This window comes from Lemur catta, chromosome 15 (genome assembly GCF_020740605.2).
Source record: "Lemur catta isolate mLemCat1 chromosome 15, mLemCat1.pri, whole genome shotgun sequence".
Classification (NCBI taxonomy): Eukaryota; Metazoa; Chordata; class Mammalia; order Primates; family Lemuridae; genus Lemur; species Lemur catta.
The window spans coordinates 42,224,974-42,249,093 of record NC_059142.1 but is presented as its reverse complement, the minus strand read 5'-3'; the positions used below and the strand labels follow the sequence as shown (position 1 = coordinate 42,249,093).

The following is a 24,120-nucleotide window of genomic DNA, read 5'->3' as shown; positions in this document are numbered from 1 at the left end:
CTGGAAGTCTGACTAATCAAATTTGCCATTTATTGAGCACCTACTATGTGCCAGGCCCACACCACACACGACCTCATTTAATCCTCACAATCAGCCCAAAGAGTGGTGTTCTCCCTATCTTACAGTCAGCAAAATGGAGGCTCTGAGAGATTTTAAGTGACTTGACCAAGGTCGCTCAGCTAGGAAGGAAAGGCACAAAGTCAGTCTAGGTACCCTGGCTGTCCAGGGGCAGAGATACTGCTAGGCTGGGCTGGGCTGCTTTGCAGTGGGAAGGAGAAAAAGTCATGCATGGCTGTCCGTCATGGAGTTAGAGTCCAGCCCTGGACCAGGCACCTCTGGGCTGGGAGGTGGGTGGGTGGAGAACTCCTGGTCCCCAAGATGGTACCAACAGGCAACAAAGCCATATCCCCAACTGAGGGCCAGTTGAGTGGGGTGTGTATGTGTGCGTGTGTGTGCTTCAGAGAAGGGAGTCCTCTGGAGCTGCAATGACAGAGGGTTCCTTGAGGAGGTGGCGCTTGAGGGGCAGGGAGGGGCTGTCTGGGAGCAGGGCAAGACGGAAGGGACCCTGTGGGCTCAGGACTCGGAGTAGGCGGGGAGGGGAGACGGAGGCCCTGCAGAGTGAAGCAGGACTGGGGCACCTGCATCCAGCTTGGTCGCCCATAGCCCTTCAGCAAGTCACTTCCTCCTCTGAGCTTTGCACTTGCCAGGTGCACAGTGAAGAGGTTGGGCGACCCCTCGGGGCCCTTACTGTTCTGCTCTGGGTGGGGGTGGGGGGTGAGAGGCTGGTGTGTGTGTGTGCCCCCCAGAGCAGCCCCTCAGTCCTGAGCATCCTCTTCCGCCCGCGGCCGCGCAAGCAGCGGCGGCGCGGACCAGCAGGGGGCGCTCCTGCAGAAGGCTGGCCAGGAGCCCGAGGCGGCGCAGCCCGGCCCCGGTGTGGGGATAGGAGGGTCTTCCCTTCTCCGTCCCTCCCACCACGCCCGGCCACTTGCGTTTTTGCACCGCCTCTTCCCATCCCACGTTCTGGGATTAGCTGGCTGGGAAGTTTCTGGAATCTAGGTTCTTGGGCAGGTCACTTCACCTCTCTGTGCCTCAGTTTCCCCATGGGCAAACTGGGTTGTGTGCGGGAGAGATGAGTTATGGGGCAAGAGAGACTTCCTGCGACAGGTGAGGTAGATGTGCTGCCGCTTCACGCTCCACTGTGGTTCCCAGGGCAGGGGCTGCGGCTTCTACGCCCACCCAGGAGAGCTAGAGCCCCACCCATACCAGGGTAACAGTTGGCTATAACTTTACTCAAGATCCTTTTGTGCAAAGGTAGAAATAATTCCTGGCTCCCACGGGGGGCCTGGCATGGTGAGAGACCCTCAAAATGTCGTTGTGGAATGACTGGTTTTTTGAAACCATCAGGACAGAAGCAGTGAGAAAGTCAGTGTGCCTCTTTTTTTTTTTTTTTTTTTTTTTTCAGACAGTCTCTTGCTCTGTCGCCTGGGCTGGAGTGCCGTGGTGTCAGCCTAGCGCACAGCAACCTCAAACTCCTGGGCTTAAGGGATCCTCCTGCCTCAGCCTCCCGAGTAGCTGGGACTACAGGCGCTCGCCATGAGGTCCAGCAAATTTTTCTATTTTTTGTAGAGACGGGGGTCTCACTCTTGCTCAGGCTGGTCTCGAACTCCTGACCTCGAGCGATCCTCCTGCCTCCACCTCCCAGAGTGCTAGGATTACAGTCATGAGCCATCACACCGGGCCGGTGTCCACAGTCCTCACATTTCTCGCCACGGGTCTATGAGGAAGCCAGACAGGGAATGTTATATCCATATTATGGACGAGGAAACAGAGATCACAGAGGAAGCCAGTGACAAGGTTAAGTCAGGACCCAGGGTTCTCCCCATGTAACCGCAGGTGAACCACCCTGTTGTAGTCAGTGACTCCTATTGGACACAGGTGGTATTACAGCCAGGTCATAGTAGACACTGAGGCCCCCTCATGAAGAGGAAGGTGGGCACATCCTGGGTGCTAAGCCAGAGAGGGAGAAACTGGGGTAGACATAACGTGGTGGCTGGGGGTGAAAATGAGGTTCCAGAGTCCACACAGACTGGAAAGGTCTGCAAGTTTCAAAAGACCTTCCCTATTCTCAAGTGCCCATCCCCCTTTCAATCTCCTTTCGCTCCAAAGTTGAATTCCACGTAGCAAAGGCACGCTTCGTAGGGTCATCCCTTAGAATTATAATGACAACCAGTGGGAAAACTTGGCTTCCTTCCAAACATTTATGTGACAAATTAGGATGCACTGTGCCATTTGGCAAAGTGAGGACAGAAGGACTGAAAAAAAATCACTCTGCAAGATCCAGCTCAAATATCGCTGCATCTCGGCATTGTCTCGGCTGCACCTTCCCTGGAACAATGGGTCAAGGTCCTCTTGCCTGGGTTCCCACCTCGTTTGGTGCCCCCTGGGTTCTAATCCCATTTCCAAGCTCACTAGCTGGCCGGTTACTGAACAGCTCTGTGCCTCAGTTTCCTCATTTGTAAAATGTTGTGAGGATTACATGAGTTATTCATAATATTTTTATAGGACTTGGAACAATGCCTGCCACAAATTAAGCACTCAATAACTAGTTTACACTTATATAGAAATGTCACCATGCCATGCGTATTTATATGTCTTTCCCGGCAAACTGTGCTCCTCAAGGACAGGAACTGACGCATCATCTCTTACTCCCAGGGCTTAGCACCCGATACGCAAAGTATGTTAAATTGAATGTTACATACTCATAATTTATATGAAATGGGAATTTTACAGTAAAATGGAGTTAGTCACTATTATTTTGGACGAGTTAAGCTTAAGCTTACTGTTTCCCAGAGATAAACCAAGTTTAAAGCAAAGCATCTGGCTGGGCCGCTGGTGTCCTACACTGAGTTCATGAAGACATGCTGTGGTCCAGTTGCCCACCAGCCAGGACTTGGTTAGCGAGAACTTCCTACAAACTTGTTTGTACCTGCAGTTATGATAATGACTTGGAGGGACTGGTCTATGTGCCCGTCTTCTAAAATGACAAGGGATTGCATTTCTCCAGGGACCTTCTGAACTTCAAGATGGGACCTTCCTCTTACTCTTCCTTTTCAGAGAGCAAGAAATTACTCAGACGGAAAGGAACTAAAAGATGTTGGGAATGCCTCTGTCCAGAGTCAAATCTTTAGTGTTTCTATAGCATTATTTTTTATTTCTTTTTATTTCTATTTCCTAAGGAAGTTGTTCGCTTGCCTTCCTTCTTCCCTTCCTTCCTTCCTTCCTTTTTCTTTCTTCATGTGGGGTAGTATTAGTGGCTGTGCCCTGTGTGGAACACCTTTCTGTTGTAAAACACCCCGGTGTAGAGTTTTTCGTTAGCACTTTGCCCAGGGGAAGCCCTCAGAGGGGGAGCCGCAGTAGTTGAAGGCAGAAGGCCTGCTGCTGCGTGCTGCCTGCCCAGGCATCTCGCCATGTTCTAATGCTTCTGCAAGTGGTAACCAGGGGCGGGGTGGGGGGTATATTCACAGTGAACCCAGCACCCAGGCGGAGCATGGCCATATATGTCGCCTGATATTTGAGTTGATTTATGGGGACAATAGAGCAAGTTATCTGAAATTGGATTGTCTCTTTAGGTCACCATGTACCTACCTACCTATAATTACTAGACAAAAGCGGACAACTCAGAACATTCCTCCTAGTTTCAGCCACGATAGTAGAGATGGTTCAACATCTTGTGTCTTGTAAACATTAAAAAATCAGGAGCAGAGCTTATAGCCATCCAAAAGTCAGGTCTGACCTGTCCAAGGTCCAGTGTTTTATTCATTCCCTTATCCATTTGTCAATTAGATTATTTAACAGTCGCTTTCCTGTGGGCTGAATCTCAGTACCACCATGGGAGGAGGTGTGGGATATAAAGGAAAAAGGGAACAGGGTCTCAGTTCTTGAGGAATCTGCAGTCTACACAGAGCAGGGATGCCTAACACTCCCCTACCCAAACTCAAGGACAGTGTGCATTAACAGAGTCACTGGCGCAAAAGAAAGTTGTGCCAGTGAAGTTTCTAGTACCAGGATGGTGAGTGAGCAGAGGCAGGAGTGGTCAGTTACAGAAGGCTTCTAGGATGAAACCTGCTGGCCTTGGCCATGGAAGCATGGGGCTCCCTAAAGGGCTAGAGGGCCCCCCTCTGCATTCAGCGTCTCTTGGCTAAGCTCAGAGGTGCTGCCATATCAACAGCTGATGAAGGGCCTCAGGCAGGAAAGGGGCAAGAGAGGGTCATACAACCCTGACATATAACAACACAGTGTTGTGTGTCCTACACGACACAACTCAGAGTGCTGTTCTGGAGTGTGGAAGAAGAGGAAGGGAGGGAGGAAGAGGTGAGAAGGCCTCGAATTGGAATTGCCATGGGTAATGGTGAGCTCTGCCAACTCTGAAGTGAGCTCCCAAGACAGGACAGGGCCCTTCCTACAGAAGGACAGGTGAGTGGGTGCCGTGGGAGGACATCCACCCAAGAATACTCCCCCCCGCTCGCTGCCAAATATCTTTCCTGCCAATGCTCAAAGTTTTATCATTAGAGATTTATTCTTATATATGTATCTCCTCCCCCTTTTAAGTACTTTATCCATAATAAATGTCAAACATGCTTCTAATAGAAAACTTGGAAAATACAAGGAGGATACAAACAGTTTTTACGCACACTCCTAAGCTCCAAGGCACCTACTGTTAATATTTTGCTGTCTTTCTCTGCCCTCTATTTTTGTTGTTTTCAGGCACAGTTGTGACTGTCCCGCGTGGGGACTCTGAAGCCATTTCCCCCACTTAGCTTCAGTCCCATTTCAGTCTGATCTTCCAGAAACATCAAGTCCCCCACCACCAAGTGCCCATGAGTTCTGTGACCTTGAGGAAGTGACCCACATTTCTGGACTTTAGTCATCTGCATAATGGGGACAGTGATGACCAATGCACTACCCCACAGTGCCCTAGAGTCAATGCAAGTGGTGTGTTGCAAAGGCATCGCCAATACAGTTCAAATGTGTGGGACTGATGGACATGTCAGGACAGAACTAGCCAAAATGAGGCCACAGCAAAGAGGATGGGGAAGGACAGGGGGAGGGACAGGTGAGCCAACCCACCCCAGCCAGCCTGAGCCTCCGCAGGCCCAGCCCTCCTGGGCAGCAGAGTCTCAGGTCAGCGCAGGCACTTTCCCTTGGAGCGCCAGGCATCCCTGGCTCACTGCTCACAGGGCCAGAGCCATTCCCACCGCAGGCAGGAGGGGAGTGAGAGGAAGGTGCTGGCCTGGACTGCCGCATTCCTGCTCTCTCGTGGCCTGGCGATGAGCTCCAAGGACTGTCCCACTGCTGCTCTTTGGAGGGGTTGGAGACCTGGGGCACCCGGGGCCAGACAAAGATGGATGGCTCCTGAGGGTTTGCTCCAGGTAGGTGGCCTGGCCTCCAGGGAGTTGGGGGGGGGGGGAGATACCAAAGCTGGAATTGATGCCACCATTGCAAGGCTTTTAGCTCCATGTTTGTGACCTCCAAAGTGTATGTGTGTGTGTAAGCGTGCGAGGGGAGGAGAGGACTCCAACCCTGAGGGCTGGCTGCCTTGGGCTGCGTAATGGAGACAGGTAGCTGCATGTGGATGTCTGAGAATGCTTTCCTTGCATACCTGTGTGAACGTGTAGCTCCAGAAGCCGCTGTGGGGCTGCCTAGGAATTTAGACATCCGTGGGGGAGGTGTGGGGCTCTGTGTGTCACTGAATGCCTGGACTTGGGCTGGAGCGTGTGTCTGAGCTTAGGAAAGAGTGCTTCTGTGAGCACGCATTGTGTGTGACAATTTACATCTCTATGGCCCCATAAAAAGGCCACAGACCAAGGTTATAAAATGGCAACAACACGTTTCCTCAGTATCGACTATGTGCTGAGCCCTGAGCCAGGCTCTGAAGACACAGGGATTAAAACTCAGGCCTGCCCTCGAGGAGCCCACAGAGCAGAGCAGGTGGTGGGCAAAGCAACACACCATTTATGGTGCAAAGCTGCTCGTCCTGAGGGCCACTCCTCATGTCCATCCTCAGGGATCCCACAACTGCGGGATGATCTGTTTTTACCTCCATTGCCTCCTCCATTCTATGAGCCCCCCCGAGGATCGGCACTTAGAAGGAACATGATACTCTGTAAGGATGTATAATGCAAAGGCCACTGTGAGTCAGGCTGTGCCTGGGTGGCCCTGAGCCAGCCAGCTAGTCTTCAGCCACAGCCAGTGCAGACGGTCCCACTGGGACTGGGCTCAACCCCTGCTGCCACTACTACAGCTGGCCCACCTGCATCAGATACTTAAGCTCTCCCAGCCTCAGATTCCTCACCTGTGCAATGGGCATAATGATTATTCCAGCCTTCCAGGATATTTGAGGTTTCAGTGAGACCATGGGCCAGGCCTGGCACAGACATGCACACATGTACACACACAGCACTTGGAACATGAGAGCTGCTGTGAAATTATTATCAGCAGCAAGGAGCTGCCACCCGGGCAGTTCTGTGCAGCCTTGTTGACCAAGAAGGCAGAAGCAGGACACTGAAGCCTCCATGGCCAAGCTAGGGGTCACCCCGGCAGTCAGAGCCCTGACACAGTTCTAACAGCAGGAGGACGGAGCCTAAGGGTGGGGTCTACACCACTGGCTGGTGGGGGCTCAAGAGCATGCATCTGAACACTTTCTACATGGTTTTCACTCTCCAACCACTGAACCACTGATGTCTCTATCAAATCTTTGTTTTTCCTGTTGTTGTTGTTTGTTTTGTTTTGTTTGACAGGGTCTAGCTCTGTCACCCAGGCTGGAGTGCTGTGGCACCATCATAGCTAACTACAGCCTTGAATTCCTGGCTTCAAGTGATCCTCCTGCCTCAGCTTCCTGAGTCCCTGGGATTACAGGTGTGAGCCACTATGCCTAGCTTCCATTGAATCTTTGGTGCTTCCTCCAACCTCTTTGCATCACCAGCTTGGGTAAGTTGGGTTGACGTCAATTGGGTTGACGTTTGGTGGGTAACATTTATAATATGAAATACTGAAAATGTGTCGCTTTGGAAGAATGTGCCCTCTTCACTTCTCCATGCACATGCATGCTTGTGTGTGCTTATAGGCATGAGGACAGGAGGGGAAACTGGGGCAACCCAAGCTGGACCCACTCCGTCATTACCTGCCCACCCTTGGGTGCCAACGGGGCGTGGCTGGGGCCTGGTGTGGTTTCTCTGCCACTCCAGTCCATGGCTCTACCTCCTCTCTGACTCACACTGGTCCAGCTCAGGCCCCTGTTCCTCTAAGTCTCCTTGATCTTGGTTCAAGGTCTTATCAGCGACATCCTGAAGCTGGGTCTGACTGGCTCACAGAGCTGACTACGCACAGCTCTTTCTAACTCTGGTGATCAGGCACAACACCATGTCGGTAGCTTGAAATCAGTCATGGCGGGAGTATTTAAGAGACAGAAATCAACAAATGATATAAATCAGACACCCATCCTCCCACCCCCACCCCAACCAGTTGTAAATTCTACTGGTCCTGCCTGAAGTTACAACAACTGATACAGAGTGCCAGCACCAGCTGAGCATTTGACATCTTATCTGCACAAAAATCCTGTGAAATATTTCTCATCATCCCCATTTCATACCTGGGGCTCAAAATTTACATAATTTGACTCCAGGTCTTTGCACGCCACACTGGGCCATTTGGTCTCAATAAATAAAACCATGAGGTTTGACAGGGCTGGCAGAGATGTTAAAAGATCATTGGGTCATCTAACCACCCTGCTCATTTGACAGAGAAACTGACCTCCGAGAGGCTCACTGTGGTGGGGGCTTCTCTGTTAACGCAGCCTAACACTGCAGCTGCCATCTTCCCAACACTTCTCCCAGCCTCCACCATGCTGGTGTCCACTGCAAAGCCAAGGTCGCTGTCACCTGATGTTCTACATGCATGGCTGATTTTTTGGAAACTTTACATGCAGGTCTTGACATTCATTGCAAGTTATATTTTGTTTTGCTTGATTTGACCCAGTGGTCAAGATTCTCAAAAACATTTTAAATCTCACTTGGGTCATCGGTTGTATGTCTCCTTTCTAGACTGGTACCACTCCCTGCTTTGATCACTGCACCTGCCCTGCAGGCCTTGGGGTCAAACTTGGAGAAAAAAAAAACAAGCAAGAGGGACCTTTGGGGCCCAACACTGGAGGTCCTCATTCTATCTGATAGAGGTTCTGGCGTCTACACACCTTGGAAATTAGGTCCCTCCTCCCCCGAGGCCCTGCCCACCCCACTGAGTCCGGATTTCTGTGCCCACGAACATCAGCGGCATTTTGTCACACACCCACGGAGGCCTTTCCCCTTCCCCTCTGACCAAGGGTCCCCCCAGGACTCCCTTTACCCGGCAAGAGGGTCCCCCAAGCCATTCGACCCGGGCCTGCCCTCAGAGTCCCGGGACTGCACAGAAATACCCGCACCCGCTGCGCAGGAGGGAGAGGAACCACACGACGGGTGTTCCACAGACTCCAGGCGCATCCCGGCTCTTATCACTCCACGTCCTCTACCTCGGAGGAGAGATTGCGCGTTCCTCCGCCTCAGCCCGGAGAGGCAGAGCCCGGTGAGTACCCGCTGCGTACCCCGGTCCCCGCCTCTCCAGGCCTGGGGGGCTTCACATTCAGCCGCACGTCTTCCCGCTGGCGCGGCGCCAGGTGAGCGCTCACCTGAGGCCGGCGGGAGGGGGGAGGAGGGGCGGGGCGGGGGCGGGCCCGGGGCGGGGCCCCACCCGCGACGGGGCGGGGCGAGGACGGCGGGGCCAATGGGGCAGGGGGCTCGCCGCCGGTGGGGGGGGCACCGCCTGTGCCGCTCCCTCCCTCGGCAGCGCCCGCCCCGCCCCGCCCGGGTTTAAAGCCCCGCGGGCGGCTGGTGGCGGCGCTGCGAGCGCTGAGCGGCGCGAGGAGATGCTAGAGGGCGCCGCGCCGCCCGCACCATGCGCCCACCGCCCGCGCTGGCCCTGGCCGGGCTCTGCCTGCTGGCGCTGCCCGCCGCTGTCGCCGCCTACTTCGGGTCAGTGCCCGCCGTACCCCCGCCCGCACCCGGGCCCGCCAGTCTCCCCTCCTCCCGCTACAGCAGGGCCAGTTTCCCCCCCTCGCTGTCTCGCCCCCGCGAGGCCTCGAACTCAGACTCTAGCCCGGCGGGACCCAGCCCACCTCGCAGTCAGAGTTCTCTCCCGGAGCTCGATCTCTGGCTTCCCCCGCTCAGACTCGGATCGCACCTTCCAGCGTCCGAGTCTCTTGTCCCCTCCGCCGCCGCTGTCCTCCCCCTGCCCAAGATCGCGGACTCTGCGCGCGCCTCGGACCCTGGCCCTGCCCGTCCAGGCGTCAGCCCCGCGCTCTGATGTCCTCTCCGGATCCTCACTCGGGTGCCCTGTCTGTCGAGCCCCCGTGCCTCGGACTCCTTCCCCACCCTCCGGCTTCGCCTTGCGGAGCGGAGACCGAGGTGGCTGGGTTGCTGCCAAGGCCGGGGGCAGAGGACCGTCTGGTCCAAGCGGAACAGGGGAACCCTCGGGCGGGCCGTGGGAATGTCAGCTGGAGATGCGGGAGGGAACCGCGTCCGCTGGGGAACTGCGACCAAATTTCAGACCTGGCATCGGTGAATTCTCAGGAGAATGCCGAAAAGAGTGATAGATAGGGCCGGTGGTGTGTGCGTTGTGTTGTGTGTGCGTTGTGTTGTGTGTGCACGCACACACACATACACGGCTAGAAAATGAGGATCACTGTGGGAGTGACACCTGGGGAGAGAGTGGGGCGATAACCATCAGCAGAATGTTGGGAGCAAAAGTGATATAAGGCAATTATTGGAGTCCCTTCTTCTCTGACCCTGACTTGCAGGGACATGGGGGTGGCGGGACTGTCGGTAAGAAGGCACCTTCCAACCCTCCACCCAAAGCCAAGTCCAATATGTGCAGTCTGTTCCTTTAAACCTTGCCTCCTTTTAAAGCCTTCGCCCCAGATCAGAGTGAGGTTTACAGTCTGACTACATACAGCAAAGACAAGAAAACACCAAGCAGGTGACCTGTGAGAGGCTGCTTCTAAGAAGTAGCCCTGGAGGGGCCGGTAAGGTCTGGGAAGTCCTGCACAGGCTGGAATAAGGGCTGTGGGCTAATTTCCAGGTCATGACCCCTGGTTAAAACGTGCCTTGCTGTGGGCAGTGGCTTTCCCTGAAATACATAGGGAGGGGAGGAGAGGGGATTACCAGCCCAGACCCTAACTCTGGGCTCAGCTTGCTAGTGACCTGGAAAACCACTCAGTGTCTGGACCTCAGTTTCCCTTTTGGTACAAAGAAGGGGCTGAACTTGATATGACTGAGCTTCTAGTTGACCCAGCCCAAGAGCAGTGCACATACGTGATGTGTGATTCCTGAAGATTTCTGGCTTGAGGAACTGTGGCCTCAGCAGGTAGGATATAATGGGTAGGGCACTCTGGGTCCAATCTTGCCACTGGCCAGTTGTATACTCTTGGCCAAGTTACTTAACCTTTCAGTCCCTTAGTCTTCCATCTGCAAAATGAGGATTATAGTGCTTATTTCACAAGAGAGTTGAGTTAGGACATGTAAAGCACATAGAACAGTGTCTAGCACATAGTAAGTACTCAACTAATGCTAGTGATTATTATTATTATTATGAGGAAACCAGGTACAATATCCTGATGTCCCAGCCCTGACAGTTTTCTGAGCTGGAATGAGAGAGGGAGGACAGATGGAACCTACATCCTCTTCGACACCAGCTCAAGTGCGGTGAGAGGAGAGGGGTTTCAGGGGGTGTGGAGCACCCTGGCTGGTGTGTTGGAAGGGAAAGGAATTCCCAGCAGTGCACAGGGTTAGAATTTGGGGGCTGTGAGCAGGGGCAGCCTTGGAAATGAGAGGGGAGATGGCCACTTAGGCCTGGGTTAGGGCTGAGAGGGGTGAGTATTCGAGCCACCTCTTCTGGGTCACTAGCCCAGCTGGAAAGAGCCAGCAAAGTACATACACTCAGGCCAATGCCATCCTGGTCTGGGGAACAGGACAGATGCTCAGAGAATAAGCTAAAATTGGGGCCTTGTGCTGTAAGTGTTGGTCTCAGAGAACAGACGAGATTCTGCCTGGGCTCTCACTGAGGAAACTCACTCATGACTCAGACCAGGTTTCCCAGCTTCTCATCAGAAATTTGCTCTCTAGGAGGAGTCAGATATCAGTCATCCACACTGTAGTGAGAATGTAAGGCAATGCGCTTCCTCCTTGCCCAGGCCATTTGCGTTCGAAGTCTCATTTCTAGTTATACCATGAAGTGTTTGGCAACCTGACGAAAGAAAATTCAAACATCAGGAGAGCAGGTGAGGCCGATTTTAGGGGGTTTTGAAATCACAGAACCATAGCCTTAAGAGTTAGAAGTGACTCTAGAAGGATCTCTGGTCCAACTTCCTGCTTCAAACAGGTCATGTATGATTATGTCCAATTTTCAGATGGGGCACCCCCCACCCCAAAGCACTGTGAGCCCACAGTTGCTTCTGCTGCTTGTGCTAGAGCCCGATTCTCTTCATGGTGACAATAACGTAATGACTAGTATTCAGTTTACAAATCACTTTCTCATAGAGCTCCTTCTCTCATCTGATCCTTGGAGCCATCCCCGAGGGACATAAGATGGGTGTAAATAGTTCCCACAAGGAAACTGAAGGTCAGAAAGGTTCAGTGAGTCACCTGATATCACACAGCAAATTAGTGGGGGAGGCAGGCTAGAAACCAGGTGCTGCCTCCAGTCTGGGCTTTTGACCCTATGGGGAACAGCCTCCAAAGCTAGTTCTGTGTGACCCCCAGGGGAGCAGTGGCTGCAAAGCATGGAGAGTGGAGGGTAGGCTGCTTAGTTAACTCTTTTAGACTCTCTTGGCCGTAGTAGGCTAGGTGAGGCCACAACATTCTTCTCTGTCCTCAGCAGTGAGACAGGATGCTCTGAGCCCTGCTGGGCTGTCAGGTGGGCTCGGAGGATGGCATGGTGGTAGTGGGACAGGAGGTGGACCAGAGGTCAGGGGCTGAGTTTGTCCTGGCTCTGGGACACTCTCTGGGTTGTCCTTGGTCAAGTCATTTGTCTCCAGGGTCCTTAGCACCTGGAGGTCCTAAGGTTCCCTAACCCTACCAGGCCTGCTGCTGGCTCTAGAAATCTAGGATTACCCAAGAGCTTATATTTTGGCTTGGATGACTTGGGAATTCTGCAAATATTAACTCCTGTGATATACAGCTGGTATAAACATTCATGTACATCTCTTTTTGTGAATACATGTTTTCCTTTCTCCGGATAACTGTCTAGGACTGGATTATCGGATCATTGGGGTTTTAATTTGTATTTCTCCAGTGGTGAATGGTATGTTGAACATTTTTTATGTGCATATTGATCATTTGAATATCATTTTTATGGAGTTACTAATATTTGTCCTCTTATTGAATTGTAAGAGTTCTTTACATATTTTGGATTCACATCCTTTGTCAGAAAGTATTGGCAATATTTTATTTCTGTCTGTGGATTGCCTTTTCATTTTCTTTTTGGTGTCTTATGAAGAGCAGAAGTTTTTAATTTTCATGAAATCCAATGTATCAAACTTTTCTTGCACAGTTTGTTTGCTTTTTTGATGTCCCATTCAAGAAATCTCTGTCTACCCAAAAGTTGCAAAAGTTTCCTCCTGTATTTTCTTCTAGAAGCTTCATAATTTTAGCTTTTACACTTAGGTCTATAATTCATTTTTGAGTTAACTAGTGTGTATGGTGTGAGGTAAGGGTCAGGTAAGGGTCAAGGCTTGTCGTTGTCCACCTGGAGATCCACTTGTTTCAGTACCATTTGTTGAAAAAAAATGTTTTCTTCATTGCCATCTTTCTTGCTAATCAATTGATCCAATATGTGTGTGCATCTATTTCTGGACTATTCTGTTCCATTGGTCCATATGCCTATCCTTATGCCAATACCACACAGTCTTGATTACTGTAGTTTTATAGTAAGTCTTGAAACCAAGTACTATAAGTTCTCTAACTTCTTTTTCAAAATTGTTTTGGCTTTTCAGGAACATTGAATTTCTACATAAATTTTAGTAGCAACTTGTCAATATCTTCATGAAAACCTGCTGGGCTTTTTTATTGGGATTGCATTGAATCTATAAATCAATTTATAGATTGACATTCTATCAACATTGAGTCTGTTGATTCATAAACATATCTCTCTATTTAAAAATGCCTCCCTATTCCAAGGGCTTTCAAAATTCCTCCTGGCAGTGTTTTATAGTTTTCAGTGTGCAGGCCTTGCAAATACTTTTTTAAAAAATGATTCCTAAGTGTTTTATGCATTCAGATGGTATTGTTTTTATTTTTAAAAACTCCATAATTTTAGAAATTGATTGAGGCCTTGAGGAAAACAGGGTTGGAAGGAAGAAAGGGTAAAAGAAATTTTACTGCCTTGGGGGTGGTGGATTGAAAGCCAAACATCACTGATAAGAATCATTGTGTTTTAGGAAGGAATTTAGGCAGCTTGTCCCTGGCTGAGCTGTGTAACCCCTGAGGAGTTGGGCTCTGGAGTGGGGCTCAGGGTCAAACTGGCCTCTCCTGTGGATGGTGGTAGAGTTTCTGTGGCTGTGGAGGGGAGGGACGTGGGGCAGGGGGACTCCTGGGCTGAAATCTCCTAAGGAAGAGAGATCCTGGTGCCTTGGGGATTAGGTACACAGGTAGAAGTTGGGCTCAGGATGAGGTAGGCCAGGTGCTGTGAGTGCAACCCCTGCCCTGGCATCAGCATGACCAGGATGGCAGGGAGGTGGCCGAGGCACTTGCTATAGTGTAAGGAGCCCTGGGCTTGGTGTCACACAGATCAGAGTTCAAATTCTCCATCCACCATTTACTAACTGACCCAGGGCAATCAGTTAACCATTCTGACCTCAGTTTTCTCATCTGTAAAACGGGCTAATTTTTACCTCTTAGGGTTGTTGTGAAGGTTAAATAAATGTGTATACAATTACTGAAATGGTGTCCCTATATAAGGAGTCCAAGAAATCTAGTGTTCTGCCTTACTGCATCCCTAGTTAAGGAGTGGCTTTGGTGACATCTGTTCCTTCCTCTCTGCATCTTTATCCCAGCCACTGTACAATTCAGAGCAGATCGAACGTTTCCTATGCTCAGCACTCTGTGCACATCATCTCATTTAGCCATTGTGACAGCCCAAGGGGTAGGTGCCGGTACAATTATCCTCATTTATAGGTGAGTGGGGAAAAAGCTCAGAGAGAGCAAGTGCCTGGTCCAAAATCACACAGCTAGTGGCTAGCAGTGCCAAGACCTGAATTCTGTATGTCAGAATCCAGAGCCCTCCTCTTCATCCCTGCCTCATGCTGCCTCTGGAGCCCCAGCTGGAGGCCTGCCTCCCGGCAGCTGTGACTCTCGGAGCCCTCCACTCTCCTGCCCAGGTCACTTGGCCCGTGTCCCGGCATGTCTTGCACTGTGTGTCTTAAACTCGTGGTTTGTTGCCTAATTTTTTAGGTGCTCATGTCTCCAGTTCACTCGTAGTTGCCTTTGGCAGAGATCGTGGGGCCTGTTGTTGGCTGAGCCTCCGCAGCCCCTAGTGTTGCTCCCTGGTTTGAGGTGAATGCCTGGGTGGGCAGCATCCTGTCCCTCTCGCTGGCCCTTCCTTTCTCCCGGGACCTCCCTCTGTGCCCTACCACATTTGCTCCCTCCTCTTCAGGCACTTGGCTCTCCAGGGCATGCGCGACTTCACCAAGGCCTGGCCAACCGTGAGCCATGGCCTGGCTTCTGTCAGGGTGGGAATTGGACTCAGGGCAGAGAGCAGAGACTTGCCCCTGTCGGGTTCCAGGTGTTTCATGACATCTTGGCGAAGGACAGGGCAGTCTGCAAGGGCCAGACCCCCTTGCTGGAGAGATGAAGGCCTTTTGAGTTCTGAAATGCATCTGGCCTCAAAGGGAAGAGGCTGACCAAAGCCCAGGGAGCATTCAAGAGTCTGCCAAGCTAGTTAGTTGGTCAACTTGCCCTGGTTAAATAACTTGGCCGAAGTCACCCAGCCCAGAAGCCAGGATCCCTAGCTGGGGTGGAGCTTGTCACAGGGAGGTACAGCCTTGGTGGCTGCTTGCCTTTCCCTGCTGTCCCTACTCTATGGCCCAAAGCTGACTCCCCTGAGTCAGAGCTGGGCCTGTGAACCCAAGAAGCTGGAGAGGCTTGTCTTTAGGGCTTCCAGCCCCACTTTTCTCTGCTTCTCCCCATCCCCACGCCAGGCTCCCTCCCTTTCTCTCCCTCTTCACGATCCTAGGCCCTTCCTTCCCTTTGATCTTTCCTCTGTCTAACAAAGTGTGTTCTCAGACACCGTTGTTGTATCAGACTCTCACACTTTAGTATGAATCGCAGGCCACTTCTATAAGCCTTATTTCTGACTTTTGGCTGAAAAGAGACTGAGTTTCAGACCAGGGGAAAGTAGACTTTTAAGCAGAAGGTCTCTCCCGTCCTGAGGCCCCACCTCTTGTGCTGCTCAGAGGGTCAGAGGAGTCCTGCTCAGGCTTCCTTCCCCTAAAACCTACCTGTCTTGTGTTTCCATCACCTTAGATGTCTGCTGTGGCTGGCTGATTTTGCTTCCTTGAAGTGTTATGTCGAGACTGAAAGCAGAAACTGCCAGGCTTGCCAGAAGCAATCAGGAGACCTGGGGCATAGTCCCGGCCCTGCCACTGAGTGGGTCACCTTGGACAGTAAATCTTCCATGAACTTGCAGGGTACCAGACAGGTCAAAGCAGAGACCTACACACGTGGCAAACCTCTTGCCCTCTTTGCTTCCCCCTGGCAGCCTCTGAGATGCCTCCCAGGAGCCACCAGAGAAAAACCTCTGGACCTGGTGACCTCAAAGGGTTCTCCAGCTCTAAAATCTAACAGTTTGGTATACATTGGACTCAGCCAAGGAACTTGGGGAGAAGTTTATGTTCACAGAGTCGTAGAGGGGAGGGATCCCTCTGCACAGGAGTGACTTTGGGGACCCTCCGTGGCCCCCGTGCCACCTGACCCATGCATGCCAGGCACAAAGGCTTCCTCTCCTTGGCTTCAGCCTGAGCCTGAGCAGAGAGGGAGAGAGGCAGGAGGGAGGAAGGGGGAAGCGTTTCCTCCACAGATGTGGAACTAGCCAGGCTCTAAATACCCGAGATTGTTGAGATGCAAAGCATGCTCGTGCGCGGGCTGCTCGCTGCCCACTCAGCTCCTGAGCACGTCTCCGTGGTGCCATCCTCAGCGGGCAGCCAGGCTGCGAAACAGGAAGTGGAGCTGTTCTTGGAGAGACAAAGCCCACAGCTGGGCCAGGCTTTTTCCTCTCGGAGCCAGGGATGGGTGGGGGCCGAGGCTCTGGGGCAGGCTCCAGGGGGAGGTGGCGGCCAGTCAGTCCCGGGGTGGGTTGGTGGGCAGAAGGTAGGGGCTGGGGAGGGAAGGAGGGCTGGATCCAGGAGTGGGGAGGAGGAGCCACCCAGGGGAGGAGGGTGGTCTTGTGGTCTGTGGGTGGACCTGGCATGAAGCGAGTGCTCAATAAAGTCCTTTATAGTCATACTTGTATTTATTGCTGCTCAGTAAATAAAGATATAAATGAATGAGCAAGCGAGTGAAAGGAGAGAATAGAGGAAGTGGGCGTAAAAGTAGGAACCAGGAGCTGCCGCATTTGCCAAGCTGCACATTAAGGACATCACGGGGGACATGCGCGGTGACATGGAGCCCCTAGAGGAGAAAGGAGGCTGAAGGTGGCAGGGAGGATGTTCTGCTCAGCACAGTAACCCTGGGGGCCCCTCAGTGTGACAGGAGGAGGGGAGAGAAGCCTGGGGTGTTGCTGAGGGGCCCCTCTCTGAAGAGGGGCTGCCAGTGCCATGGTGTCCTCCCTTGCTGGGCTGAGCGCTGCCCTTGCTGAACTCCCCCCTGCTGGAAAGAGGTCAGGAGCGGCGAGCACGGGAAGGGTGTGTGAGTGTGAGAGAGCGTGTGCGGGTGTGAGAGAGCGTGTGCGGGTGTGTGAGAGCGTGTGCGGGTGTGTGAGAGCGTGTGCGGGTGTGAGAGAGCGTGTGCGGGTGTGAGAGAGCGTGTGCGAGTGTGTGAGAGCGTGTGTGAGTGTGCAGGGGGCTCAGCGAGGGCCAGCAGAGGTGGACGGAGACGTTTGAGATGAAAGCACAAAGGGAGCATTTACCATGCAAATGGCCCCGCAGCGGAAGCCTGTTATCAGGGCATCTCATGGGGCTTTGCAGGGCCAAGGCCAACACCCCAGGCAGCACAAGGCTTTCCTGGTTCCCAGGCAGCTGCCTGCAGTTGGCATGGGCCCTGGTGCCAGGCGCAGCTCCTGGACCCTGCAGCTAAGACTCCAGACCTGCTGGCACAACCTGGTGCCCTAGAAACCACCCGGCTTGTCCCATGCCACCTCCCCACCCACATCCTGGGGGCAGCCTCTGCTGGCACCATCAGACCCTCTGGAGCAGAAATAAGGATGGGAGTGGGTCTGGGAGAACAGAGCCTGGGGCACCCCTGGGGGGTGAGGAAAGCTCTACACCTGCCCGGCCTTCCCCGGACAGCCTGGGGTGCTCCCCGAGAGCCTCCTCCTGCCTCGTTCCCACTGACAGGCCTCCCATTACAGGCAGGACAGGACAGGCCAAGGTCAGGTTCTCACCCTGACAGTGCTGGGAGTTCTGATCTGGGTCCCTGAGCAGCTACTGATTGTTGCCCAAGGAGACAGGCCACTTCAAAGCTTTCTCTTCCTTCCCCTGCTCCCTGGGGCCTCTGGAGAGTTTGGAGGACTCCTGAGTCCAACCAAGTTCCCTTCAGACTGTGAGCTTCTTGAGGGCAGGACTGTGTTCCAGCACCCAGCACAGCGACTGGCACATAGTAGGTACTTCACAATGACAAATGCTCATCTGGGCCTTACTATGCACCAGGCACTGTTCTGCATTTGACAGATAAAGCACAAAGAGGTAAAATACCTTGCCCAAGGTAGCACAACTAGGAAGAGGTGGAGGTGGGATTTGAACCCAGGCAGCCTAGCTCCGGTCATGCTCTCCCCCAAGCCAAGGTGTATTTGTTCAATAGAATGAGCTCGGGGTGAGGGAGGTCCCTGAGGTCACCCTGAGTGAGAGTCAGACCTGGGACCAGACCACCCAGGCCAGAACAGCCTTGGGGCACAAGGCTCTTGGGTCCCCATGCTCCAGCACGTGGTGGGTGATTATTGAAGGGCGAGCTCCGTTTCTTCTCAGGGATCTGATCGTCCTGGGGTCCTGCTGATGGCAGGCAAAGCCTGACCCAGGAAACTTTCCCCAAAGCCTGGCAGAGCCTCTTCTGCTTCCTTCCAGGTCACCCCGATGGGGGAGCTTTAGCCGAATCTGTGGATGGGGTGTGCACTGGCGAGTGTGGAAGGAGGTGGGGCCGGAGGGGCCAGGAGTGGGCAGAGGAGATCTGGGGGTGGGGTGTAGGTGGGATGAAGTCCTGAGGGGCACCCTTGACTTCTCTTACTCTAGGGGAAGACAGGGTGGTCTGGCAAGTGGCGGGGGATGCCCTGGGCTCAAAGCCAGAGGGCATCTCATGTGTGGGGGTTGGGGCTGCTGGTCTCACCCTCAGCCTGACCACTAAGGGCCAGGGGATGAGGGTGCAGACAGCAGCGGGGCACAGACGGGGCGTAACCAAGTGAGGAGGAGGCAGCTGGTCAGGTGGGATCATTGTTTTCTTAGTGGGAAAAGAGAGGCTGGAAGCTGGCCTGGGAGAGCCCAAGGAGGACTGGACTTGGGGAGCCCAGCTGGCCAGGGCAGGTACGGCCTGATGGAGTGTGGGGGTCCCAGGCAGCTCAGGAGCACTTGAGTCAGGCAGAAGCCCCCAGCCCAGAAGAGCAGTTAGCAAGTTTGCAAAGACTCCTTCCTCTGCTCTGATAGCAACTGATTGACCCCAGAAAAGTGTCATCCTTAAAACCCCCAATTTTTTCTGGATTCATAAGGCTAATAAAGCTCACTCAGCTTCTCTGTTTGTCCATCTTAGCCCTGTGGGGCTCAGCTGACATGTGGGTAATTGAGATTTCACAGAGGGACCTGGTGGGTGGGGTTCTCAGGCCTGGGGTTCCAGAGAGTATGATTTCTTCCTGGAGAGGGAATCACACCTGCTGACCACGGAACAAAAGCTGGAAAGTGCAACACTCAGAATTCTTCTGGGGTCCAGCAAGACAGGTTCCCAGCAGATGCCATGAGATAGGCATGCATAGGAGAATTCACTAGCACAATTTGAGGAGCTAGGTTGACTCGTTTTCTAAATTTGATATCAGCCTGAGCAACATAGCAAGACCCTGTCTCTACACAAGAAAAGAAAGAAAGATTAGCCGGGCATGGTGGCAGGCACCTGCGGTCCCAGCTCCTCAGGAGGCTGAGGCAGGAGGATCCCTTGAGCCCAGGGGTTTGAGGTTGCAGTGAGCTATGATGATGCCACTGCACTCTAGCTCGGGCAACAGGGCGAGACTCTAGCTCAAAAAATGAAATAAATAAACAAATTTGATGTCCTGGTACTATTTCTTCAAAGGAAATATGATCCCAAACCACAACACAGACAGCAAATAAAAGGGAAACTGGGCTCTGGAAGGTCTCCCAGGCTGTCTTCCTAGGCCCTGCTGGGTCCCGGGGGCAGTGCCAGGGAGCCCTCTTTGAGAGCAGCCCTGGCAGACCAGGGTCCAGCATGGCCTGAGGCCTCTGTGTGCTTGGCTGCCTTTCCTGACCATTAATCGCTGCTAAGTGTCATTACCGCTAATAAAATTAACCGACTTTATACTGGACTGCTGGAGCCATCAATCTCAGGGTCTATTACGTGAAATTAAAAAAAACAGGTGCCTGTTGATGAGTGTAAGGGTGTTTGCCGGGCCGGGCTCGCAAGTGCAGTCGAGGCAATTCCTGTGCTCTGCAGCTGTCAAAAGGTCGTAATCAAGGATGGCGCCCCTTATGTGACAAACAACTCCGATCCTTCACTCCATACCATGGGGTATCTCAGGCAAGAGCACACCTGTGTCTCCAGAAAACTCTGAGGCCAGAGACTGAAAAGCTCCCCAAAGTCTCCCTCCCACTCTCACCTCTGCTTCTCTTGGTGCATTTCATTAATTCTTTTTTTTCTCTCTTTGGATGAGCTTCCTCGGTTTATCTTCTGTATTTCAGACCCAGTCTTCCAAAGACACAGAGAAAGAGAGAGAAAGAACTGTATGTTCTCCTAATTCAAATTCCAGATTCCCAGAGAAAGAACTGATTGGCCCAGCTTGGATCATGTGATCACCATTGATACAATCAACAGGCTAGCAAGGTCACAGGGTATAAAATGGTCTACAGGGGCCACATGGTCACCATGTCGATAGAAGGAACGGGTGGGCAGCTAACCCAACAGGTGTCTACCAGAGTAATTTAAAGGGCTTAAGCACTCAAAAATGGCAGGTATATGAATGTATATAACATTACAAATATAATAAATATAGTATATAATGTATTATATATCATATAAAATGACATATAATATAGCTGTCATGATATAATAATAGCTATTATTCTTAAAATGGCATCTGAGACGGGCCTTGACGGATGTGCAGCCCCACTGTCTAAAATTTCCATCACTCCCTGCTAGTTCTCCCATCTGTCAATCAGCTTCTATAAGAGAGGTGTCAGTTTCTGGGACACAGGAATTGTGTGAGCAGAAGGTGCCCCTCACACCAGCCCCTGGTGCGGGGAGGAGGACATATGAGGGGCTGGGTAGCCGCTGCACCCTTTGCTGCCTGCAGCCCCCTCACTGCCCTCCATGCTGGAAGCCAGTCAAGGTGGGGCCTCGTCAGCTGGGGTTGACATTGGCTCCTGCCCTGGACCTGCCAAGGGTCAAGCTCTGAGGGTTTCCTGCCAGGCCGTAGGGAGGGGTTTGGGTGTAGACCTGGTGGACTGGAAATTTACCCATTTGCCCCCAGATTAATGATTAACGGGCCCCTGCCCTCACCCTGTCTGGGAGAGGAGCCCAGGGCCAGGCTGGGCCAGGAGGAGCCCGATAGCATCTGTCTCTGCTTGGAGGTTTCGCAGATATGCTCCACACTGGCTTGGCTGCACCTGATGGGTTTGGAATCCATGGGCAATTTCTGAGGGCACTTGGGGCCTGGCCAGGCCCCTCACCCTCCGGTGAGGCTTCCTCCTTTGGGGGCAGACAGAGAGGGTGTGGTCTGCAGCCAGATGTCCTGGCTGAGGCAGGTGGCTCTATGCAGGAGAGCTGTGCCCTTGGCTCAGTGGGATGTGGCTGACACCTCTGGTTTGTCCGCAGGGCTCTCACCTTGGCCAGTGGCCCATGACCAACAGTGGCAAGTGCCACATCCAGGCAGGAGCTTTAAGAGCCGTTGCCTGGTTCCACCACTGCTCCCTTACCCTGGCTGTGGGGCTGGCATGTCCCAGAATCAGGTATATTCCACCCACGCTGGGGGGCACCAGGGCATAGGTCAACAGACATTGCGAACTAGTACAACCATCTCACAGGCAGCTTCTGGGAAAGGGAGGGTGATCTCTAATTCCAGTTCTCACGTTGCTGCTGACCTGTTGTATGATCTGGGCCAGTCTCTGCCTCCTCATAAAACCTTTTCCTCATCTGGACAAAGGGAGACTCTGCCTAGTGAGGGAGCAAAGCTCTTGCTAGAGGAGAGGCGGTTGGGAAGCTCCAGCTAGGAGGAAAGTAAGCCGGCACGTCCCAGGTTCTGTGGCTAGTACATTTCGTATCATCCTCCCAGCAACCCCAGGAGGTACAGAGGATTAATCTTTCCACTTTCCAGAGGAGAAAAACCAAGTCTTCAAGGTTGCACAGCTAGGAAGTAGAAGAGTCAGGCTTGGAATTTGGCAGTCTGACTCCAGACTGATGAGCTTTGGATACAGGAGAACAAGCAGTTTGGGATTGATAAGGTGATGGAAATTCAGCTCTTTTACCTTCATCTAAGCATCTGTCAGCCCTTCCCTCTCTCCCTCCTTCCTTCCTTCTTTCCTTCCTTCTACTCTCCTTCCTTCCATCCCTCCCATTCCCCAAGCATCCATTTGTACCAGGTGCCAAGTGGTCAGATGTTTGAAGATCTACCCGGGAGTTATGGGAACAGGTTATGTGGGTATGGGATTACTTGGGTAGCAACATAATGTAAGGGAGAGGGGTGTCAGGGGACCTTGGCTGGTGTCTGCTCAGCGTCCACATCCCCTCTGCCTGCCCCCTCTTAGGAACGTGTCTCTCCCCTCCAGGCAGCGACCCATACTACGTGCTATTTCCCAAATTTCCCCGATTATAGAAGCTGCTCAGGGAATGATGTAAATATGCAGATTCCCAGGCCCCATTCCAGACCAGTAGAATTCGAATTGCCAAGCATGGATCCTGGGAATCTGTATTTTCAATAAACACCCCTGATGATCTTTCTAATTGGGCCAGTTTGGGAAACCGGGTGGGTACAAAGAGCAGAGACCAGAATCTGGAAAATGCAGGTTTGAGTCCTGCACGAGCCCTTGTTATAAGCGCCCTGGTTTTCCTACTCTGCAATATGGGGACGTCACTCCCATGGGGTCGGCCTGCCACCCAGAAGGGCAATAAACGAAGCTCCCGAGAAGGCCCCCTTCCCCTCCCCTGCCCCAGATCACCATCCGCAAGGCCCACCTGTGTCCATCCTCTCACCCCGCCCTGCAGCCTCACCGGGCGGGAGGTCCTGACGCCCTTCCCAGGCCTGGGCACTGATGCTGCCCCGGCGCAGGGCGACACTCACCTGAAGCAGTGTGACCTGCTGAAGCTGTCCCGGCGGCAGAAGCAGCTCTGCCGGAGGGAGCCTGGCCTGGCTGAGACCCTGCGGGACGCTGCGCACCTCGGCCTGCTCGAGTGCCAATTCCAGTTCCGGCAGGAGCGCTGGGACTGCGGCCTGGAGGGGAGGATGGGCCTGCTCAAGAGAGGTAGGGAGGAGGGCTGGGTGGGGGGAGAGGAGGTCGGCGGGGGGCGTGGGAGGAGGGTTTGGAGGGGAGGAGGGCTGGGGGGCAGAAGGGCTCGGGAGGACCGCCCTACCCCTGCCCCTGTGCCCAGGCCACACTGCCCTCGCTAGTCTAGCACAGCCACAGGGCAAGAGTCCTGGGAGCCCAGGGTCTGTTGAAGGCCAGCTGTGGCCCAGCCTCAGGTCTGGGGAGCAGAGGAGCAAGGGACACACCAGAGAGGAGGAGACAGAAGCCCATGCCTGGAGGAGCCCACAGATAAGCTACATGGTCCCCCAGTCAGCCCCCTCTGCCTCCTGCACACACACACGTGTGCAAGAACAAGGTGCAAGAACAGATGAAGATGGAAGGCAGTGGTGACTGGACAAATGACACGAGATAGGCCCACACATGTTCACTCATTTCGTCTGTATCTTTGTTCGTCACGTCCTTTTATCCATCATCCCTCCTCCCCACCCTGTCTCCCTCCCTTCTCCCTGCGTCCCTCCAGGCCTCGCCGTCCACTCACTAAGCATGTGCTGAGGCTCGCGGCGAGCGGCGTACTGTGCTAGGTGCTGAACAAGGCCCCTCCTGCCCTGGGGAAGCACACGGACCACAGGGGAGATGACGGGCCATCGTGTGACTCCATCACCAAGGAGAAGGGCCATGATGGGGACTTTACAGAAAGACAGTGATGCTGTGTGGGGCAGCCAGGCCCCTCCTGGGCCAGGTGTTCCCTGGGGAGGGTCTGGGGCTGAGCTTATGCTCCCCCCACCACTTCTCTCTGTCCCTCTCATTGTCACCAGCGCCTTAGGTGCACTGGAGAGCAGGCAGGAGGTGGCGAGCCCTTGGGAGGCCAGGTCCCAGAAGTGAGGAGTAGCAATGGTCCTGGCAGGGGGCAGGATGGTCAGACTGTGGCAGGCCAGGGAGGAGACTAAAGGTCACTCTGTCATTGGGTCGAGTCCACTGTGGGTGGCATCATGAATCATAGAAATCCACAGGGCACATCTCAGGGATCGGGGGCCTCAGAAATGGGTTGGTCCAACTTGTCACACATGGACTTGGAGTCCAGATCGCTGGTTTAGCCCCCGCTGTGGCCCTAACTAGAGCCTGAATCTCTTCTCTTTGCATGTCGGTGTTCGTGTCTG

General features: G+C 53.3%; 1 protein-coding gene across 1 annotated transcript in view; it reads left to right on the top strand.

Annotated features, from left to right (window-relative positions):
- Positions 1-301: 301 nt before the first annotated feature.
- WNT9B (Wnt family member 9B) overlaps positions 302-24,120 on the top strand; it is a 29,232-nt gene continuing 5,413 nt past the window's right edge. Inside the window, exons 1-5 of the mRNA XM_045527031.1 lie at positions 302-347; positions 807-931; positions 1,210-1,267; positions 8,298-8,616; positions 22,704-22,960. Of these exons, the coding sequence (XP_045382987.1) occupies positions 302-347; positions 807-931; positions 1,210-1,267; positions 8,298-8,616; positions 22,704-22,960 (805 nt within the window). The remainder of the gene's footprint in view (positions 348-806; positions 932-1,209; positions 1,268-8,297; positions 8,617-22,703; positions 22,961-24,120) is intronic.